The following is a 23,025-nucleotide window of genomic DNA, read 5'->3' as shown; positions in this document are numbered from 1 at the left end:
ATCTTTTAATAGGAGACAATAACAAAATCCTGAAACACTTGCCTCTGAAGAAAAAAAACTCACCTGCCCTGCCAGCTCCAAACGTTTATTTCCATAATAGTCTCTGTCATCTACTTTATTTTCTCCTTGAGCCAAAATTACTCTGCGTACCATCACTGCTGTGTATATGCACTTGGCACGAAAATTGAATTCCTTCACCTGTAAATAAAAATCCCAGAAAAACTAAACAAAACAAAAACATACCAATGTTTCAGGATCAGCTCCTTAGTTCTCATTCAGACAAACATATCCATTTAAATCACTGGTAATCTAGGCTGACTGAGTTACAAAAGGGATTTTAACACATTACTTTCTTTAAAAACTCAAAAAGTATACATTAGTGACTTTGAAACAGACAGAAAATGAAAGTAAATCAGAATAAAGGCATAGGTCATGAGATGAAATCCCTGAATTAACACCTGATACTGCCTGGCTATGCAAAAAAAAGTGCATAGTTTAATTAGCTCAATGGTACAGCATTTCACAAAGACTTCTTTTGACTCAATCCAAGTCTTCCCCTTTATTTTGAGCATGATTTACTTTATCTCAGCTACAAAGCCATCAAAAACATTCTTCCCTGCCAACAAGGCTCACACCATAAATAACCATACAAGCCTACTCCTGTTTAAAAAACCCCCAGAATGTTACATACAAGCACGTGGGTCAGAATGGTTGATGCCAGCAGCTCTCGGGCTTCTTCCATCTTTGTTTTCTTTGGGCCTCCCCAGATCCTCTGTCGTCGTACTTTGTTTCCAATGTACTTCAATGCCTGTGAAGGGGGGAATTATCCTGAGTTAATTTGCTGAATTGTAACCTGACAAATTGCTGAATTGTAACTGACTATGCATACAACACGTTTATCACAGTTTGATAACATTTGGAATGGAAAGTGGTGAAAATTCATGATTACTACAATACTAAAAGAAAGGATAAGGCAGAGATATAGAAAAGAGGATTCTAAAAATTCCAAAGATAGCTAGTTTATTTAATTAGACTTTTCACCTTCAGTTCTTTTGTGTACTTGCTAAATTTCATTCAGATATTAAACCATGAGGTGGCACTCCCTGTTTAGTATCCCCAAAAGCTACTGTGTGGCACCCAAATCTGCCTCCAGCAGTGCCTTGCAAAGAATTCTTACTCTCCTACCAGTTGTCAATCAGTCTGCAGAATTCCTAATTAGATGAGTCAAGAAGCCATCCAAGTCCACAGAGGAAGTTCCTCCGTGGAAATGAAGCCATGAAACTATGTGAAAGAATCATTCCCTCCACTAAATGACAGATTATCCTTTCCATCTGTTACCCTCTCCCACGAAGAGCTATCTTTCTATTAACTTCATTTGACATTTCTTGCACAGAATAACTTCTGTATTCCTCTTTTTCTAACTTCATGGATACTTCACATTCCTCTGTGTTGCTCCAGCTCACCATCTTACTCATCTGACTCTGAATTAGGAGCTCTTTAAGCTAACTGGAACCCTCAAAAGCCCCCCAAAGATGAAAACTAGAAAGATGTTAATTTTAAAACACTTAACATCACACATAGAATGATTTGACAAAGTTTACAGTGAAAGAACAAAAATAAGATTAATCCCCAAAAGCTTCTTCCAGCAGATTAATATATACCCAAATTAATATATATTAATTTGCTCCCAGCAAAATGGCCTATGTTCTGGCTAACTAAAAAAAGCACATGAGCTAAGAGAATTCTGCTGAGTCTCTAGCAGGAGACAGGGTAGTTGCTACTGTAGGCTTCATACAGGAGACTAAAACAGGAGAACATCTACTCATGATGAAATGGTCATAGCCACATCAACAGGGCTTCTGCAAAATGGGGCATGCAATTCCTTTTTTTAAAAAGTATTCAACAAAACCCCCTAATTTTATGGATATTACTACTTGTTATATACAGGGTTATGCCACTAAAACACAACCCCAGGCTTCTGAAAACAAAGCATTGCTTGACTTTGATTTTCTTCTTCTCGAGTTAGGTTATGACAGCAAAGTCTCACATTTCTCCTGACCCTTTAAAAAGCCTCAGCTTGAAATAAACCCCCAAAACAAACCTTAAAACACAAAGTCTATGTCCATTGCTGACACAGCCAAGTATCAATACCCACTGTCTTGATTTTTATGGTCTCTGGCCATGTGAAAAGACACACCTGCATCTGTGTAAAAATCTGAGCTTTTTGGCATTCTTCCAGGCTAGGAGCAAATGCAGCCATCACATGTTCCTCTGTGCCAATCATCTGTACAATCTCCTGGTCACTCTCAACACCCATGGCCTAGGAAAAGAAGAAAAGACAGAAATAACACAGGCTTTATGTTAACTCACTGACATTTGCTTATGCTAATTTGGTATTGTTTGTCTGCATTACTATTAAGCAAGAGCTAGTTCTTCTCTAAGAAACTGTGCCATCTGGCACTGGCAGCACATATTCCAGCTATGGAAGAAAGTTAAATGGAAGTCTTGATAAGCAGCAGGAACACACACACTTTTTGCAGAACTGTTTTGGTTTGGTTTTTTTTTTCTTTCTTCACTGACAGGAATTAAATTCCGTGGTGTTTTTTCTAAAGGAAAAAAAAAAAAACTGAGTAAAAACAAACCAAAGTGTTTAACAATCAAAACCAAGTCAGAATCTGCAATAAAGAAAGGAAGATGAAATTTCTTAACGGAGTACTCACAGTCTCTTATCACAAGCAATTTTGCAAACTCAGTTCACTGTGAAGTAGCTCATCATATTTGAAAAATGTTTACAATTTACCCCCCTTTGCAGCTCTCTGCGTTTAGAATATGACTTCACTACACAATTCCACTTGAAAGACATTCTATTATTCCACTGATCCATGGACACCTTGTTAGACTTTAAACCACGGAAAAAGCTTAACAAACTAAGAAAGCGCTTAACAGGTTTAGAAAAATCTCTCTATCAGTAAGTGTTTCAAGGTGGCAGCCAGCAGTGAAGGCTTTTGTGGATTCCAGATGGTGCTAAAGCTTCCCCCCTTCACACATTTGCCTGGAGCTCAGCCATATCAAGAAATGGAATAATCTCACTAAACCTCTTCTGGCTGAGTTATAATATGTTTCTCAGAACTTTGTGAGGAAGTTACGTTTGCATTCACATTATTCTCCAAAGTGCCTGCCACAAAGATCATTGTAAATAATGGCCTATGTAGACTCTAGTATTCTGGTTCTCATTAAAAACTGGCAATACCCCAAAAAGTCACATTTTCCTCAAAAATGCAGAAATACCTTCCCTTCCTATTGCCTTCATGGAGTGTCACTTTGCTTAACACCTAGCTAAGCCACTCCCTTGCAAAACTGTTGCCCTAATTGTGAAGTATTCAGCTTCTTTTTTTTCTTTAGTTCCTTTCTTTTTGAACAAAGAAGTGGTTGAAGTTCCTTTAAATTCACACTCTGTCTTTTCACCTTGTGGTTTATTAGAAATTAAAAGTGGTGCAGAAGTATCACACACCCAGAACAGTGTGAGGACTCTCCTCTTTTAAGGCAAAGCCCAGATCACAATTCCACAGCCTCAGACAGATTTGAGTGCCAACTCAGGATACAGTTACTTCACCAGGTAAGAGTGTTTCATCATAGTTTGATCCCATTAAGGAGTCATCCCTCTGACCTCAAGGCTCTTTTCAGAGCCAGAAGTTGGCCATGGGATATCACTGTGGTTGAGATCTCTGTTTTTCAAATATTATTACACTTCTTCACCCTCTCAAATAAGGTCACACAGTAGTTAAAAAACCTCAGCAGAGAAGTCAACAAAATCCCTCCAGACCTGAGAGCCAGATTCACAAGGTAAGTCTACAAAAGCATGAAAGCTTCACAACAGTAAGTTTCCATGTGTCTAGGATTTAATAGCTGACCAGCAAACTAGTTTAGGAACAGCAACTATATTCACACAATTATTGCACTTAGTCTGGAAGTTTTTAGAAGAACAAAATGTTTGTGCTGTTCTAGGCACATATACCATAAATGCATTTATCTAAAGCATGTCAACTGCAAGCTGATATCACCCTATTTCTGTCCATCAGGTTAATTTTAGGATGGCAATCAAATCTTAAGTGTCATATAAAAACCAGAGGGGAAAAGGTCAATCTTTTTATTATGTTTTTTCATCCATTAAAAACTGAAAGCCACAGTAAATTAAAGAGGATTGATGATTTCTTCTGCCTTGATGAATTCTCTGATCAAAAGTGTTACAGCAAACAGATGAGAATAAAGCAGATCTTTATGCCTGTGTAGATTTTCTAGCTGGAGTTTGGAGCAGCAAAATCGACTGAGAATTCTAAATTTTTGAGCAGGAAAGGCTAGGATCTGTCACCAAACAACATATGCTATGTTGTTAAATATGTGCAAATTGAAAGAAATTAATTTATGAGTAATGACTAAAACTCAGGCAAATGACTGAAAAAGATGTGCTAATACAACAGCCTAACAGTAAATCTATTTATTCTCCTCTATACTCTCAACAATCTTGAGCAGAGTTGCATACAAATCCACAAATTCACCCACATGCAACACCGAAAGGACAAGCAGCAGGGCCATGCTGCTATCAGGCAGATTCGTAATCTTAACACTTTGGGTTTCAGTAAATTTGGGCCTGATGCTACCCTTCCAAGACAAACAACTAAAAAACCAACCATAACAAGAACACTACTCCAGAATTAGCTTGTAACATCATTAGGACAGTAACAAAATATTCCTTGGGTGAAGGACACATAATATAGGAACGGGCCCTATGCTTAAAACACTCGCAGTCCCAGGACAAAGCTGAGAGAACAGGAATTAACATAAAAGCAAAGCAGTAGACAAGATGTCTTGTTTTTTTTTTTTTTGGATTGGAAGGCAAGGCACAAAGGGATAATTTTATGGGGGAGGGGGGAAGCAGACATTGTAAAAGCATAATTTAACAGTGGCAGTGAAAGGATGAGGAAGGAGACAGTATCACGCTGCTGAAGACCACAGTCGAAGGCTAGCAGTCAATGGACAAAAACAGACAAGGCAAAGCAAGCAGGCAGAATGTTCCTATCATCCTGAGTTCAAGTGGGAGAAAGTGGTCCAAGTGGGGTCAACTCCTTCCTAGGACTGGGGAGTTTCCCACTGCCCAAATGTGTGTGTGTCCATCTTTGTGTACACACACACATGTAGAGACAGCATGAGCCCAGCTCTTCCTCCCCCAGCTTGTGTCTTAATGATGATGTCTGGGTGTTTCCATGGCACTTCCCTAGAATGCAGTTCTGCAGTCCATCAGGCTAAATTACAGCACACAGACGGGCAGATGACTGGATTAAAAAGATGTCAGGGAAGTTCAAGGTTGACATCACAGAGAGAATTGGACTGAAGCTTTCATAATTCAAAAGATACGAGCTATGAAACAACAGCCATGGGAACCCATAATCCTGCAGATCCAGTCAGACCACCATCCAGCTGTTCCTCTAGAGCTGCATCTTAACAGCTCCAAGGCTAAAGCAGCCTTGTAAAAATGAAACTCAACTTGCTGTTCAAATCTTTTGCCGCAGGTCCTAGAGGAGTTTCTTACAGCTCCCACATAACTAAAGATACTTCATCTAGTGATTCAGGTCACGAAATTCATCTGTATTGTCCCTGTAGGTTACTTATAATCCTCTTCCTTCCCTAACCAGTTTTGGTGCAGCACACAACCTTCACTTACTTCAGCTCCCAAGGCTCACTGAAACCTAACAAATCGAGACCACAAATTCAAAAAAAAAAAACCAGTCCTTACCTTTGAGCAGCTCTAACTCCCTGCAATGTAGGAAGCTTCCTGCAAAAGTAGCAGTGCCATCTTTCCTCTAACGCAGATGGTTTTCAGGATTGAAACACCCTTACATACCAAACAAATATTCCACAACTCCTCCAATGCTCACTGCTACCTAAAACTGTCCAAGCTCCCCAAGTAAAGCATGTGTACTTCCTAGCCTGACATACTCAAAAGAGCACTATGCACAGTTCACACAGCCCTATGAGATCTGCACAAATGACACAGCTAAAATAAAGATCTCTTGGGGTTACACAGGTGCTCAAGACACCCTAAATACCCCTGTGGTTGCATATGTATATTAACTAATGAAGTGTTACAAAGTAAGCAGAAAGCAAATTAGATGTGTTTGTTTTCCACTACAAGGCAGTTAACAGCCTTTTAAAAACTGCAACAAACCATTTCAAAAAATCTTCAAGGGCAAAATTGTCTTCTTTATGTTACTACTTCAAAAATAAAATTGCATTTCCATATATAGGGACTGCATAAATGCTTCTGCCATTCATAAGAAGAAAGGTTAGGGAAAACTGTTTAAGCTGGCACAGCTACAAAGCTCTAAGTCCCCCACATGTAAAAAGCAGATAACCCAAGTGTGCCCTGGAAGAATGTCAGGCACATGCCTTTTGTAGCCTATTAAATTTCAGTTAGTTGTAGTCAGTGTGTTTAATTTCACAAAACCACAATTTACAAGTGTTTGGCACAACTGGCTGTAAAACATCTGAGCATGCCCGTCCCAAAGATCCCTACAGGTTTGGATGGCAGAAAAAACAAAGCAACAGGACAAGGTCATTCTGCCTCGCAGTTATGGAGGGCAAACTGAATGCAGATGTGTCCTTTAGGGTGAGCCCACACAATCCTGTCTCTATCTATCCAGATCAAGGCACTTTTAGATCTACTCTATTTCCATGGCTCCCCACAGACCAGGTGCCTGGGCTTCACTCCTCAGCAAAAGCAAGGATGGAAAACACTGTGTTCAGGTCTTCCCCTAGCAAGCAGCTCAGTCCATGACTTTATACCTGAAACACAACAGTGACCTTAGGTTCTAGTCTAGGGAGCTCTAGGGATTTAAGGCCTCAGCTCTGTCAGTTGGTAGTGTTTGTAATGCTCTCTACTTCAGAGTGCTTGCTTTAGATAAAGATGTCTAGAGGATATATCAGTACACCTCCACCTTACAGATGCAGCAGCTTTAAATACACATTATAGATCTGCAATACTTGCTTTCTTTTCTATATGGCTACAGTGATTTTCTGCACCTGATCTATTTCTTAAGTCCAATATAGAGCATCAGGTCAATTAAAGATATTGGGACTAGAAAGACAATCCAAAAGTGCTCACTGTCTCTCAGATAGTTCCTGACAAACTGCCCCCTCTAGCTGGCCAATGGACCAAATGGCAGCTCTCTACCAATTACCATTTGTTTTCTTAGTCAGAACACAGAGGTCTGTGAAACTTGGTTGTAGCCTGGATGCTGGTCTGGGATGAAATGCAGAACAATTGATTCTGCCATTGCTTTCTCATTTTAGTTTTTAAATAGAAATTATACACACAGCTGTTTCAGTACAAGTTAAGGATTCGAAGGCAGTCAAAACTTCAGACCTCGGACTGTCTACACAGCTTAATTTTGTCCCTTGCAGATCTCTACATCACAAGAAGCAGAACAGCTACTAGTAACAAAGAAGACATACGCTTCAGGCCCAAGGCTTCGGTGTCAGCAAAAAGGAATTATTCTCCTTGCTTTTCTGACAAATCACCTGTGTATAATACTGCTGTGTGAGAGAGCTGAAGTTAGGCATCCCTACATTTGTGATTGCCCAGGCTGAGGGCTATTGCATTTGTCAATCTTGCTTCCTAAAGTAGTTAAGTAGAACAAAGCAATAGCACATTACAGCAATGCCCAAGAAAGGAAAATGAGAGACTGGTGACTGCTTTCATTTCCAGTTGGAGACTCATCAGAAGTAGACAGAAGATCCCTGAACTTCATGTCACTAAAGGAAAGGTAAAAAAAGATGACCACTCATGAGAACCACTGGAATGGAACATTCACAATAGTTAAAGTGGGTGTAGCTAATTTGCTACTGTATTAAATCAATATAAATCACTGAAAAGCACTACAGCCGAGAGCTTCTAACAACTGTAAACCCTTATTCAATTAATAAATGAAAAATTAAGGAATATTATGTAAAATATAAAAGATGCTTATGAAGAGGGGGATAATTACAGCAAGTATTGTCAGAAGGAAATAAAATACTCAGTACAATTTTGCTTAGAAAAAACAACCCAACAACCATCCCCTCAGACAATAACCCAGAGCAGTTACTCTATGTGAGCAGGTATTTATCTGTACCAGCACAGGGTGACATTATGCAATAAAAGCCTGTAAGGTAAGGTGGAATCCAGCAGTTTGGTACTGCAGCAAACGGATTAAGAGCCACATGAACACTTTCCTGCAACACAAGAGTTGTGAACTTAATCCTGGCACTTTTATGTGCATTTCGGTCCATAAATACCTTCTCAAACTCCTTTAACCCTGGTCACTAAAAACAGATGATCTCCTCTCTTATTTGAAGAGATTTGCTTAATCAGAGGTAACAGACATTTACTTCTCAAGTCTAAACCCAACGATTAAACTATTTTGTAGTACCAAGGCACACCAAACACTGCGGGAATACGGACAAACCCACAAATAACATCCGTGCTGCGGGCACGACCAGCTCGGATCTGCGACCTCGTGCTGCCCTCTCCTGGCACATCATTTCCTGGGACCGCCTCCCCGAACCTTCCGTGCTCTAGTCCTCTACAGAGAGCACAACACGAGAGTTTTGCTTTTTTGTGGCCCCAAGAACGCAGCCCCATTTCCTCCTGCACGCACAACATACCAGGCTGTAAACCCATAGGCAGCAGCAAAGCATTACATGACAGGAAGGCCTGGCCATGCCCTTCTGTTTTCTCCAGGAGCTGGACAGAGCATATCCACACACCACCTTTCCGGCTGCAGTCCATGCATTCCATTCCACAGACAGAAAAACAGCAACAATGACACAACTTTTTAACACAATTTTTAACATAGCTCACAACAAACCAAAATCCTGCTGACCTGTAGCAACAGAAGCACCTCACAAGGCAGAGTAAGGGGGTGGCAGGTATTGGTCTTGGCACAGAAATGCTCTCCTTGCATAAAAACACAGCACTTACTCTCTTTTTTGCTGTACAATAAAGATGACTTTCCAGGGGAAATAAAACTTGAAGTTTCTAAGTCCTGCCATGTCCTTCTGTACATACTAACTTGAGAGGAGCTGCTGTCAATCTTCATTCTTGAGCTACAGCTCAGCATTCCCCCCCCCCCGCTTTTTTTTTTTTTCAAACAAACAGCTGTGTTACCTTAAATATGATAGCAATGGGAATATCTTCTGACAGAGTGTTGTGCCTCAGGTAAAATCTTCCTTGTTTCACAACCATATTTGTTCTGCTCTTCTTCTCATGAGTGGAACTGAAGTTAAAATAAAAATAATACTATGTCCAACAGAGTGTTTGCACAGACTCTTTTGTACAGAACTTGGCAAGCTTGAACAATCTTTCAGCTGAATTAATCCCACTTCCTCCTCTTTTAAAAATTACATCAAACCAGGGATCAGCTTGTAACTTCAAGGTAACAGGGTGCTGTGCTGGAAACTATTTGGAATATCTGACTTAAGCAAGTAGAAGTCTGTACTTTTAAAAATTATCTTTACATGCTTTAATAATCAGTTGTAGTGTAACTAGCAAGATCAAACTGTGAACAAGTACTGCAGCAACAGTGATAACAACATAACAGTACTTGGTGGTACATTAACCTCATCCAGACTTACTGAGAGATAGCAGAGTAGCTAGGAGAGATGTGAGAGGCCTCTGGAGAATAAAAAACAGCCCTCACACTGAACAGTGACAAGCACCATAAAACAGACCAGAATGCAGCTTGAAAAATAAAAAACAACCAACCAAAGGCTGAACAAAATAGAAACAAAACTTGATGGAGGAAAGGCCAAATTTAGACTGCTTTGCCATTTTCAGTAAACTGTGTTTGTTTCCTCCTCAGCTGCCTTTGCCTTTAAAAGCTTTATGCCAATTTTATGTAGAAAGGCAGACAAAAAGTTACATCCAATTTCCACTGCAGTAACTTCATGTTCCTTGCTGCAAACTGAGACCAAACACCATCAATTAGGAAGTTGCACTTTGTTACATTAAAAAGTAGAACCTGCTTTTTGTAATGTGGGATGAATCCTGAAACACGGGAGCAACCCCCCTATTTTTGTGGGAACACTATACTATCTAGGGATTGAAGTTTTAGCATACAAAATGACAGTAGCAAGACAGGAGCATTGGATGTCCACAGCTTTTTCTGGTTAAACTATACTAGGAAGAAACCTCCACAGCTATTTCAACAACAAAAATGAAGTTATAAAGCCTTAGGTTTATCTCCTTCATGTAACAGTAGGAATTTACAATACCTGGTAACAGAAGCTCCAACTGTGCCTTTTCTATCAGCTTCAACAATGATTCTGTTTTTGGATAACTGCTCTTGAATAAGAATGACTTTCTCTACACCTTTAACAATGAAATAGCCACCTAGTTAACAGAAAAAAATATTTTGCATGTCAGTACCCTTGCACCTTACTTGCCTCCTCCAGTATGCCTTTGAATATAAATTATTAGAAAGGAAACCTTAAGTACACAAAGGGAGAGTAAATTCTCCCTTAAAAGAGTAATGAACAAACTTGACAGATAAAAACCAAAGAAGTTGCTTGTTAAAACCCTCCAACTCATCTCTACATATCAAATAATACTATGTAATATGTATCACTTTATTCTTGCTTTACAAAAGGTAATGACAAGTGAGAGTTCCTACTCTGGAGGACATCATACTCCATTCATTCCTAATCTATTTAATTTTCAATTCATGAACTCCATCTTTTTTCTAATATAACACACCACAGTACAACACTATATATAAAATTCAAAATTAACTATTCAAATTTTTGGCTTTTTTTTTTGTGGTTGAAAACTTTGTCTGCAAATACCAATTATTCATGTTCTCAACCAAAAACCTGACAATTTCTTTTAGCTGCAAGCACACACTTGACAAGTTTCCCCAAAGGCTTAATGGTGGCAGGAAACATACCAAAGGGGCATTTCTTTGCTGAAAAAGATTTAAAACTAAAAGTACAGATGGAGAAAAAAAAAAAGAACATGAGTGAAACTGTACCTGGATCTAATGGACACTCATTTAGTTTGGCAAATTCTGCTGGAGTTTTCCCAGTAAGTACACAGTTGGAGCTACGCAGCATTATAGGCATTCTGCAAGAAAACCAGTTACAATTTTACTTCAGACTAAGACAGAAAAATATGAATAGTGAAATTCAGAACAAAAACCATGCTGAAAAAAATGGAGATACACGTTTAAGGCATTCAGAACTCATGCATGTTGTAACCAACAGGTTTTAATTTAAGCCCACCTTATTTCATTGAACATGTAATTGAAAGGAGACCTGAAACTGGACACCTACAAGCAGAAACCACCGCCTTCCTATTTAACTGTTATGTAGCTACTCAGGCATTGTGACCAGCAGGGTCACCATAGCAAATGACAATTAGTGCAAAGATTCCTGGTCCCCAAAGCACACTGCAGAGAAGAACATGCCCCTGCAGATCCACTGTTGCCAGTTTCTATTAGATAAAGTTAGGTCATTTCTCATTTCCCACACATGAATGACACCTTCTGGCTGCAGAGAGATAGTGCCTCTAATTCATAACCAAAGCATGAAGCTTCCCCAGCAGTAGCTCTGATTTCTCTGGTGTCCTAGCAGAGAAGTCCTGCAAGCAAGCATTTTGTGAAGAAACACGTGGTGGAAAGATATTCCAAGAAATTAAAAACAAATTCAGTGCTTAGGGAAGTAAATAAAAGACAAACTAAAGATTCACAGACTGCATATGAGGCAAAACTTCTTCACCATGAGGACAGTCAGACAGTGGAAAAGCTGCACAGGGAAGCTGGGCAGTCTCCATTCATGGAGGTCTTCAGGACCTGACAGCATGAAGCACTGAGAAACCTGGTTTGATCACAGTGCTGACCCATTTTGAGCTGGAGGCTGTACTAGAGGCTGAGCGGGAGATTGTACTCTTTCAACCTGAATTATTCTATCACCCCATGATAAATCATGGAATGCTCACTTTCAATTTGGCTTATTCAACAACTAACCAGCAATGACTTTGCAGTTATTATTGAAACATGTACTTTTACAGTCAACTCTATAATGTACCTGTTCACTCTCACATTTTTCATTAGAACTTTAGAAAGAGAGTACAGTTTACTTCCGAAGAGTAATTTGTAAAGATGTATTTTGCAAAAGACAAAAAGAGTTTACCACTACATCTACCAAAAGACCTCCATGCCTTTAGCCTCTTCTACAAAAAAGCTGACTTTGGATCCAGCTTACAGAATTGCACTCCTTGGTGGACAGCCTTTGTAAGAACTGTGTTCCAAGTGTTTTCTAAAACACACATTGACAAAAATTACTCATGAGTTCTACTGCACAACTATTTCCAACCTCTGAGATTTTTCATTCAAATTTACTTCAATAAAAAACAACATTAGGTGATATTTCTTGCATTCAAATCTTATAAATTATTTTAATTTCTTTGCTGTTTTAATATTCTTATATCTTAAAAGAAAACTGATGAACTCAAATTATGTATTTCTGTGGAGTAAAAATCTTGTCACTATATTTCACTGAGAAAGTGCTTCCTAGAGATAAGAAGCTTCATATGACAAGCAAAATCTTCTATCACACACAATATAAGCTTAATGCCTTGGCTGTTTATATCAGAAACAGGAAGCAGCTGGCATCAGGTAAAATGGAATACTCAAATGCCATAACTGAAAACTCCAGTGAACCATCTGTCCAAGTCCAAACTGTATGTCAAACAAGGGTGCACTGGCCAAAGGAAACAAATATAATACTAGGGACAGATGAAGAAAACTATTTCCCATGGAAATAATAACTGGATATTAGCAGTTTTTAACAGCAAAAATCCCTTTGCATGTATGCCCTTAAAGCCAGTCTAATAACATAACTTAAGCAATTTAAAATGAAAGCTTAACTTGTGCAGCAGAACTAATGCTTGCTTTACTGTTTTACCATCCCCCTTCCACAGATGCTACTCTACATATTACGTATGAAAGACTGAGTAATCTAGCTACAAAGCAAGTATGCCTGATTTCACTTTACAATAATGCAACTTGCAGATCCAGGTATGCATTTTCCTCTGTGGTTTTATATCAACAGAATCAGAGAAAACATTCATCCGTATATCCATCCTTCTCTGGAAGGAGACGTTATCAGAAGCTTTTGCAAAACAAGATCTTAGACCCTGAAACTCCTGTACAGTTGTTTATGAAGATTTGCCTGCTCATGGTTTCTTTTAACAAGGAAGCAAGGTTGGCCTACAACTGTTTTGCAGTACAAACTCTTCCTGACACGGCAGCAAAGGTGTCTCACCTGCCGATGGGTAAGGCATTGCGGATGATCCTCTGGCTGCCCCGGGTGTATTCAATATCCACGGTGATGGGTGCAGAGTAGGTCATGTCCCTCAGGCGGCACTGGAAGGACAACAGGCACACGGTCACGTGCTCACCTCAAGCTTCAAGAGAATCTCTCTTAAAACAGCCTGTATTTGCCCTGTCCTGTAAACCCTCACGAAGAAATCAAGCAAAGTAAAGCTTCAGCAAGACCTTCATGATACATGAACAATGTTTGACGGACTCTCCTGTTTAAAACAAGATCCAAGAAAATCCAAATACAATTATTCTCATTTTCAAAAGCGGCCAGCAGATCTGTGCCTTGAGAAGGCAGCACTGAAGAGCATAACTTCTAAACTCTCTAAACAGAGAGGTCTAATCAGCAGAGCTGGCACAAAGGCCACAGTGAGTTGGAGCAGTGCTCAGCTCAGGGACATTTATATATGTAGACTCTCAACAGCTGAAGACTTGTGCTGCCATATGAAGTCTGACATAATGGAAAGGCACAAGATGGAGAGAGACACCACACTATCTTATTAGCAGAATGAGCAACCTCACTGTATGGTACTGTTTCTAAAGATGACTCACAGAAGGTTCACTACAGAATCACTTCCTGCCAAGATTCCTAGATTTTGTCTGAAAATTCCTTGGAGACCAAGAGGAGCAGAATGAAAATCTACCCAGGGCATTAGATATCTCAAGGCTCAATCATTTATAATCCAATCTTTCTGGTGTTCTCTCCCCAGCCCCACTCTAAGATGTTGCCAGCCCTTAAGGTATTGAGTCTCTTCAGGCAAGACAGGACTTACTGCATCTGCTGAACACAGCAGAACAAGTCACAGCAGGTCATTTGTGGCCTCCCTGAGCATGCTTCACCTGTCAGCTCCAGAATCACAGGTTTAACAATAGTCAGAATTGCACATTCACGATTCTCCAGTCTTTCAGTGTTATTGATTATGTACTAATAAAAGGCAATTGATACTGTGCTATGTATTGAAGATACAGCTGTATGGAAAAATATGCCCCAAGAATCATCACAAACTGGATGCTCTTGCTCCCCACATTACAAAGTAAACCTCTTTTTCAGTAATAAAATACTGATATACTCCAGCAGCTTTCAGCCATGCCTTGCAGGAAACTAGGTGCCATTCTGCTCCCAGCAACTACATCCAATTTAAAAGTAACTGAGAATATTTCCATGTTTAAATTATTTTAAATTCATCTGTATGAATAGCTCATGAAACTCCCATAAGGACTGGAGGAAAAAGACAGTTAGACAGGCTCTTCAGTACTACTTGAGGCGAAAAAAATGCCTTGGCATTCTCTGTGTGTGCTTTTTTAACACAAGACACAGGTATAAAATACAAATTACAGTGTAATATTCCAGTATGTGTATTTTTGTATCACCTTCCTTGAGACAACTTCTTACCATAGATAACAGAAAGCAAAAGACAGGCATAACTTGATATATACTCAGACTATCATAAAATTCTAATTATTTTAGGTGTTTTTAAGAAGGAATTTTATAAGCCTTCAACAGAGAAATATAACAGCAGACTCCTAACTATACAATCCTTTTTTTTTTTTCAAGGTGCCCAGGTTTGACCTGAGCAGCATTCTATTTAAGAAAGTAAATGTGGCCTCCATGAAAATAGAGAAACTGGACATTGAAAATAGAGAAATTATGAACTAGCATTATGCATCAAAGAGAATATATTTGAGATACAAGTGTATCTTATTCTAAACTCAAGGTAAATATGCTCTGGAAGCATTTATTTTGCCTTCTTCCACATACACGGTAACTTTAGCTATGAAGTAAGCAAGCCTATTAATACCTGAATTCTTGAATACGAGTTGTTGGCCACAAACCATTTTTTGCATGCAATTTCACTCATATGAAAGAAATCTTTTCTGTTGTGTTTTGTGCACATTCACATCTACCGGTTTAATGTTAGCTGTGCTTTTGTGAGATGCAGCAGCTCTCATGTATGACATCTGTCTGAGTTACTGCCTTGATTTCAAAGCTCTCCATCAAACCAAAATGAGATTTGAGCCAGGTCACTGGACTCAGAAAGTGGCTGTGCCCAAGTGGCAGCCACTGGACAGCTGGTTCTTACAGAATTCCTCCACAGCATAGAGTGATGCCACAATAGTCTAGATTAGATGACAAAGAGATATTTCAACTTCAAGTATCAAGTGGATATAGCAAAGAAAAAAAAACACCTGATATGTGAACTCAGTTATGAGGCTGACAACAGGCTGTATGCAGGTAGATGATTGCAAGTTTCAAGCTCAGTTCCCCCTTCAGAGGCCAAAACAAAGTGGTCACTACCTCTGTAACAATGGTATAAATCTCACAGCACAGTAGCAAGAGAGAAATAATGTGTTCCTGAGCACTTTGAAGAGAACTGAATGGCTCTAGATACATGAAAGCAATCCTAAAAAGTTCAAAGGTTCTGTTAGCTTATGGCTTTCTCATACATACAGAAACAACCTTTACAACCTGTTGGTCAAAACCAAGAGATTTTCTGATTTCAGTCACAGCAGTGTGTCCTGCAACACACCTTTATTCCAGAAGTACACAATCCATTTGTTAACCTACACGTCTACAGCACTACAATGAAATTAAATATACTCCTCAGAAGGCTGAGGTTCCTCTGCAGCTTGTCATTTTAACAATTTCCATCTGTTTCTGCCTAAAGTTTCCATGTTTGCTTTCTGAACTTTCAGACTTTAAAAATATGAGCAAAAAATCAGATGTCCCCAAATACTAGAAGAGAAACAGAGACTGAAGTGATCTATGGTGCAGACAGTAGCAAGGCTAATATTAAAAATAAGTTAATAAAAATATCAAAGAACCCTACATTACAGCACAAGGACTTCAGCTCTGTCATAAGGAGATCCACAAGATTAAGCAAGAGAAGTACTTCCACTACTTTCCTGGAAACCCACTCAAATTCAGCTAACACAAAACACTGAATACAGCAAAAAAAAAATTAAAATAAAATTAAAAAGCTTTATTCCGTGATGTTTAAATCTCTGGGGCTTCTTTTTATAGATGGTGGAATGCACTGCACTACCTAATGTAACATGCACATACTCCAAATTACATGCAGCTACTATCCAAGACATTCTCAAGATAAAAAAACACAAGAAGACAGATGCAAACATTTTTATTACCTCATGAGGTGATACCGGCCGTGTCACATTGAAGCTTTCTTCCACATCTGGAGTACCCACATAGATATTGAGGTACCTGCAATACAGTTTCAAAATAAGCAATGAGGCAAATATTTTTCAGGCAACCTGAAGGAAGCAAAATTTTGCTTACACCAAAAAATGAAGTTACTTTGGTAAACAAGAGTTGGGAAAAAACATTGCTCATTATTAATCAAAGTAACTCACTGTATTTCAGTTGTGGTTGAATTAGTTAAAATTTAGCCTGCATGTGCAGTAAACCTTTAAATCTTCCCATCTTTCATTGCATAGAGTAAGAGATAAGTCATGGAAAACATCCCTTTGATTTATACCTACGCAAGTGCTTACAAACACATTATGGCTGATAACAAACCCGTGAGACAGTATTCATGCTGCTACTGATAGAGAAATAATCTCATGCTTACTTCAGGTACCACATTGGGTCAGCATCACTCGTCACTTTTTCATTAGCCTTCATGATTTTCTTTATCTGGAGGAGAAAAAGAACAAAATGGAACCATAGCCTTCTCTGAGGACTAAGTGCCACTCTCCCCCCTTCCCCAGGAAAGCCTACCTCAACATTGATGAAATAGTTGAATGAGTCTATGTGCTGCTTCACCAGGCCTTTCACCTGAAAAGTACATGCACACAGCAGATAAAATCAGCTTCAATAACGTTAATCACACAAGGTGGAAATTAATATATAAGCATTTATAACTAGTTTTGGATAACTGTGCTAAATTCTTTTGGCTGACAAACCTGGTGAGTGGCTGGGTGCTCACTCTGGTTCTACACTACATTTCCAAGTTTACACCAGAGCTGTCATATAAAGAACATGGATAGGGCCTCTGAGAACCAGTAAAACAGGAAAATAATCCGGAAGCATTAGATAGATACAATATGGATTGAGAATAATCAAACCAAAATGCAACCCTCTAGGAGGATGTCTCCACAAAACAACCTGTAAATTAATCAAGAAAACAATACATGGAAGAAGCCTGTTGATAACTGTAAGGAACCAAAAAAAACCCACAAATTCCACAGGAAAGTGAGGACAGGTATTCTGGGAAACAGTAAAAGCGAGAAGGGAGTGTAAAGTTAGAAAGGAGATGAAGTATTCACACTGTGAAATGAGTGTGTAGCACTAACCTTTAGAAATGCTGGAAGAAGTCTCCACTTTTCCTGAAAACAAAAAACAGTTTGAAACACCTTTCCAAGGAGCAGCCAAATATCTAACATGCCTGAGCCTTTTGTCTGCATGCTTTATTGTTATTGTTGTATTTTGAACAGTAACATTATTTAAAACCAGATCCTTTTAGGAAAAAAACAAAAAGACTGTCTAAAGTCAACAGAGATGGATAAAAATTATGTGGATCATCTCAGTAAACCATATCTGCAGTATTTACTCCAGATGCAATGGCACACAGCCCTTCCTAAGAGCAAATTATGTGAAAACATATTTTTCTTAGAAAATTTCATAGCATCATGTCCTCGTTTAGAATCAACTAACTTTTTTTGTTTTGTTCTCTTAACACTGTGAATTATATTCATAGAAATCAAAGAGTTCCTACAACTTTTACTTTACAGAATACATGCAAGAACCTCAGTCCTGGGAGTAGCACTTGTAGACACAAGTTTCTGTAACACTTATCAGGACCTTAAATTCTACAAAGATTTAGCAAAAGTACTGACAATTGTTTAGAGTAGCAAGGTTGCCACAAACTTTCCCCGGTTTCTAACCTTCAATGATCACAGGGAACATCTCTTTATGTCAACTCCACTTTCCCCCACCACGGCAGTGCAAAAGCTTGCACATATCTTTGGCTAGAGACAAAATCCCTTTATTCAGGAGGAGTGTTCCCAGCCCTCACATGCTTCTCCACCTACTACCATTAAAAAACACGACAAAATTAATAACAAAAAAACCCCAAAAAAACTATAGAAAGTTGCATATCCAGAGAACTGCTGATGGTGCTCTTGGCTTTCAGCCTTCACTGCTGTTGTGTGTTAATTTACTAATCCTGCATGTGATCCCAATTTAACATCTAATAATGGTAAAGCTAATGCCGTAAAAAGAGACACATGCAGTATAGTGTGGCTTTTACTACTGGTCCTTTGTGCCTTATATGCAGTAGCGTTTACAGTCTGGAAAGGTGAAGAGCAGTTGATTTAAATGCTATGCCTTTTAAAAAAGGTTTAATCTTTCAAATAGTAATGCAATTAAACTGATGACCAACGATTTTAATCTTAAGTAAATATTTCAGGGCCAGGCTGGAAGGGGCACTCCTGGTGTAGCGGGAAGTGTCCCTGCCATGGCAGGGATGGAAGGACATGAGCTCTGAGGTCCCTTCCACCCCACCCCACTCCGCTCCGTCACTGCGGGACACAGGTCGGGCAGAGACTGGGGACAGGACCGCACCTCAGCAGGCCGAGCCCGGGTTCATGAGGGGCGGCTCGGACCAAACCACCCCCCGCTCCCCACACACTCGCACCCCGAGCGCCGCAGCACGGGCAGGGGGACTCCACGTGTGCGCCGGCAGGCGACTCCTTCTACCCCATTCCATCACACCCCAGCCCGGCCACGCTCCGGGAGAGCCCGAGGCGCTCCCGGCCGCTCGCCCCTCGCCCCTCTGACCTCCACCGTGTTGATCGGGGCCGCCGCCTGCTCCGGGGTGAGCGCGCCCAGACCCAGCGCCTCCATCGCCACCCGCGCACCGCGGCGCTGCAGCACAGCGCGTCCCCCCGCGCTCCGGCGCGGCGCCCGAAGGTTCCGGCCCCGCGCAGACCGGGCACCGCCGAGCGCCGAGCGCGGCCAGGGTCCCGCAGCCCGGCCCTCACGGAGCCCCGCAGCCCGGCCCTCACGGTGTCCTACAACCCCGGCCCTCACGGAGCCCCGCAGCCCGGCCCTCACGGTGTCCTACAACCCCGGCCCTCACGGAGCCCCGCAGCCCGGCCCTCACGGTGTCCTACAACCCCGGCCCTCACGGAACCCCGCAGCCCGGCCCTCACGGTGTCCTACAACCCGGCCCTCACGGAGCCCTGCAGCCTGGCTTCTCCTGGGTGTTCCCCCTGAATTCCCGAGCCAGAACACGGAGCATTTGGGCTTTAAACTGCTTTCCTGCAGTTTTTAGCACATAAAGTAACGCGGGGTATCCGCTTTTAGCTTTATTTATTACTATTATTATTATTGTTATTATCATTGAATGCTGTAGCTGAATCACCTACAAATTTATTTGTTCTCTTTTGCAAGGGTCGGTGCTATAGAGACACCAAAATCTGAGTCAAATGGAGAGCTACTCACCTGCCCCAGTTCAAGATTGAACACGAAGCACTAGTGATCGTGGCAGGTTCCTGTGGTAGTAAGGTTTTGAGATTTTATATATATATATATATATATATATATGTAAATATAGTAATTGGTAAGTAAGTTCTAAAGCAGAGTGTGAAAACAGTAGATACACACATCTGCTCTGGCCCAAGTTCTACAGGATTAACATTCACGGCACTAAGGCCCCCAGCCCTAAAGAGGAGTAACATTTCACACTCCTTCTTTTTGATTTCCTGCCTAAAGCGCACAGGGAGTGGATAATTTGTTTAATACGTGGCAATCCATGTTTTTAGTCCATGCAAGGCCTCTGTCGGACACAGGGGGAAGCCTGCAGCAGCTTTTCCCAGAAGCCACCCCTTCAGTCCGCCCCCCCTCCCAACTCTGCCGTGCAAACCCAACACATCCTTCGTCAAACTTTTAACAAGGCAACTCTTTTGAATAGTACTTGTACAGCTGGGTTAAAGTCACTACACTGGAGCTGCTCCTGAGAAGTAACAGAAAAACAGTCACAACAGAATATTAGTGGAGTCATTTCTTTGGCATTTAAAAATCCGTTGCATTTAATAAAGTTTGTATAAATGACTTTTCACCACTGATGAAATGCATAAAATTTAATGCATACAAACCCTCAAATACTTGGTTTTTAACAAAGCTGCTACAGAATGGCATCTTGTTTCACAAGGACAGTGTCTGAGTAGAGGCAAGTGCATTTCAGTCACAGTAGCATGAACAGCATGCAACACATGACATTAAACAGATGCAATGTCCATGTTTGAAACATTAAATTAAAACACATTAAACAATCACTTAAATCACAGGCCATGCTATAAAATGCCCTTTGTAAGTTACCCAATAAATGCTGTATTTTGACTATTTACTGGTAAAAACTATTATGACAGCTTTCCCAGCTCATTAAAGAGCTATAATTTGACATTTATTTGTACAATAGAATGGATATAAAATATTACAACTAAAAGTTCATAATCATATTACCAATGACACTTCAAGTGTCATTCACTTCAATTACACTTCAAGTGTTCATAGAATTCTCTTTTGGCTGAAGCTCAAAATCATGTAGATATTTCTAAAATTGTAGGAAACTACTAAGATTTATTCCCTCTACCTGCTTTTGAAATGTATTCTTACTGATTTTTCATTGCTTATCAAAATTTCATATTCATATGAGCAAGCCTGGTTTACCTAGTGGCACTGTTATTATAGTCTAAGAGTTCCTTTCTCTCAGGTTTTCCAGGAAACAGTTCCCTTTAAAATATGTGTTCATCTTTATTTTGTGCAATGTTCTTACACAGGATAGAACAGAAGTGCACTAGAGAAATTTCTCTAAAAAGGCAGTTTGAATAAAGTTTTCCTTAACATGTACACGTTACTAAAGTCCTTGGCCACTGGAGAAGAACTGAATAGAAGTAATTTCCTTTGCTATAAAGGGTACACATTCCTGTAGAAATGAACTACAGTGTTAATAATGCCCAGGTTTTTTTATGTACATAAACAATTTGTGTGACACATTACAGGAGTATTATATGGTAATATATTAAAATATAATTTTCAAGTAAATTATTCACTTTTAATAGACAAGAACATGTCTATAATGTGTGTTCCAGCACTACCTAATCCCAGTAATCAGAAATATGCAAAACAAAGCCTGTTTAAACTTAAAGAAGTTCGCTTCCACATTTCTCAATGTCAATTCTATTCGTTTTCTGTATGCAAGATTCCCAATGCCTTAAATGGGAACTAAGTATTGGGGCACGGTCAAAGAAATTTGAGGAAAATGGGAGCATTTCTCACACACTCCGTAAATAAGTGAATCTGTTAATATTTTCAAAAATTACTAATTACATGGGTTCTTGCTTTCATGCCTAAGAATATCTTGTGAAAAAACATACATTCTGTTGGATAAGGGCATGAAAGGGGTAGTTCTTCTGTGCTACACTGTAAAGTCAGTATTAAGTGATTTTGGGAATAAAGGTTAGAAAGATCTAACTTAAAAATACTTCATACCCATCCATTAAGATCAAAGACCAGTACATACAAGTATTAAAGATCTGTATGACCTCCACTGAATAAACACTATATACAGAAATTTACTCCAACCCCCCCATCATGTTTCTCAGGTGTTTCTTGTTAATCTTGATTAGACTCCAGAGGTTCTGAATGATTCCTACTCAAAGTGGTGAGTGCTGCTGCGGTAACTAATGCTATCCTGCAAACAGCTTGTACCACTGGCATTCCTTAATGTAAGAGGCAAAGTTCTGGGTCCAGTAATTGCAGGAGTACCTGAACTTGGCCTAGTATGAACCTGGGCTTGGTTACTAAAGCAGTTATGCTATACTTTCTTCTTCTAAGTACTTTCAGAAACATAATTGCTGTCTGAGATGCTATTCTACAAAAATACAATGTAAGCATAGTACATTTTATCTATAGTTGTTTTGTCATTTAGTAATATGCACACTATATGTAAATATATTTGAGTTGAAAAATAACATTGTTTTGATGGTGGCAAAACAGTAAGTACATTGCCAGTTCTTTCCCACTGCGAGTCACAATAAATGCTTGCTATGGAAATTAGTAATTCACTGGCTGTTATAAGTGACAATCCATTAAACAAATATTTTTCTATTAAAATATATATATGACCTTGAAATTAATTTCTTTACAGTGAATTTCAGAAACTATCTGTATACATTTTACAAGACCTTTTCCCATCAACAGTCACTGGAGTAGGCTGTTCTTAGAGATGCGACTTCCCCACTGTCTTGGAAGATTGAAAAAAAAGGGTACGTTTTTTAACTGCTAGATGTTTCTGCTTCTGTTTTCTCCATTGCTGCCTCAGGAAAAAGCAGTTTTCTTAGTATATTTGCATAGAATGGTCCATACACTTTTTTATTGAAGTTTACAATGCTTGCATACTGAGATCCCAGCAACTCTATCTCTGTCTGAATTACAGAAAGGCCTCCTGGCACAGTAGGCATACACTTCTGGAAACTTGGAAGAGCAAGCAAGCTTCTCATGAAGAGCTGGATCCGTTTGTCTGAAATGGAACACAAAGTATGCTCAGAACAAATGTAAACCCGAGATGAAGCCATAGTCACTCAGTAAGTA

At 39.7% G+C, this 23,025-nt stretch overlaps 2 protein-coding genes across 6 annotated transcripts in view; both read right to left on the bottom strand.

The window, feature by feature from the left end:
• Positions 1–19,275, bottom strand: part of POLR3B (RNA polymerase III subunit B) — a 71,485-nt gene extending 52,210 nt beyond the window's left edge. The window contains exons 1-12 of the mRNA XM_062492121.1: positions 19,210–19,275; positions 17,724–17,756; positions 17,149–17,205; positions 17,000–17,064; positions 16,557–16,632; positions 13,357–13,457; positions 11,064–11,155; positions 10,309–10,426; positions 9,203–9,311; positions 2,198–2,320; positions 692–808; positions 64–198 (exon numbers count right to left, since the gene is read on the bottom strand). Coding sequence (XP_062348105.1) covers positions 64–198; positions 692–808; positions 2,198–2,320; positions 9,203–9,311; positions 10,309–10,426; positions 11,064–11,155; positions 13,357–13,457; positions 16,557–16,632; positions 17,000–17,064; positions 17,149–17,205; positions 17,724–17,756; positions 19,210–19,275 — 1,092 coding nt within the window. The remainder of the gene's footprint in view (positions 1–63; positions 199–691; positions 809–2,197; positions 2,321–9,202; positions 9,312–10,308; positions 10,427–11,063; positions 11,156–13,356; positions 13,458–16,556; positions 16,633–16,999; positions 17,065–17,148; positions 17,206–17,723; positions 17,757–19,209) is intronic.
• Positions 19,276–20,498: 1,223 nt separating this feature from the next.
• Positions 20,499–23,025, bottom strand: part of TCP11L2 (t-complex 11 like 2) — a 15,704-nt gene continuing 13,177 nt past the window's right edge. For all 5 annotated transcript variants that reach the window (XM_062492111.1, XM_062492110.1, XM_062492112.1 and 2 more), the window contains one exon: positions 20,499–22,954. In XM_062492111.1, coding sequence (XP_062348095.1) covers positions 22,710–22,954 — 245 coding nt within the window. In that variant the 3' untranslated portion in view covers positions 20,499–22,709. The remainder of the gene's footprint in view (positions 22,955–23,025) is intronic.

This window comes from Cinclus cinclus, chromosome 4 (genome assembly GCF_963662255.1).
Source record: "Cinclus cinclus chromosome 4, bCinCin1.1, whole genome shotgun sequence".
Lineage (NCBI taxonomy): Eukaryota > Metazoa > Chordata > Aves > Passeriformes > Cinclidae > Cinclus > Cinclus cinclus.
The sequence above is the reverse complement of the archived record's forward strand: the minus strand, read 5'-3'. Positions and strand labels throughout refer to the sequence as shown.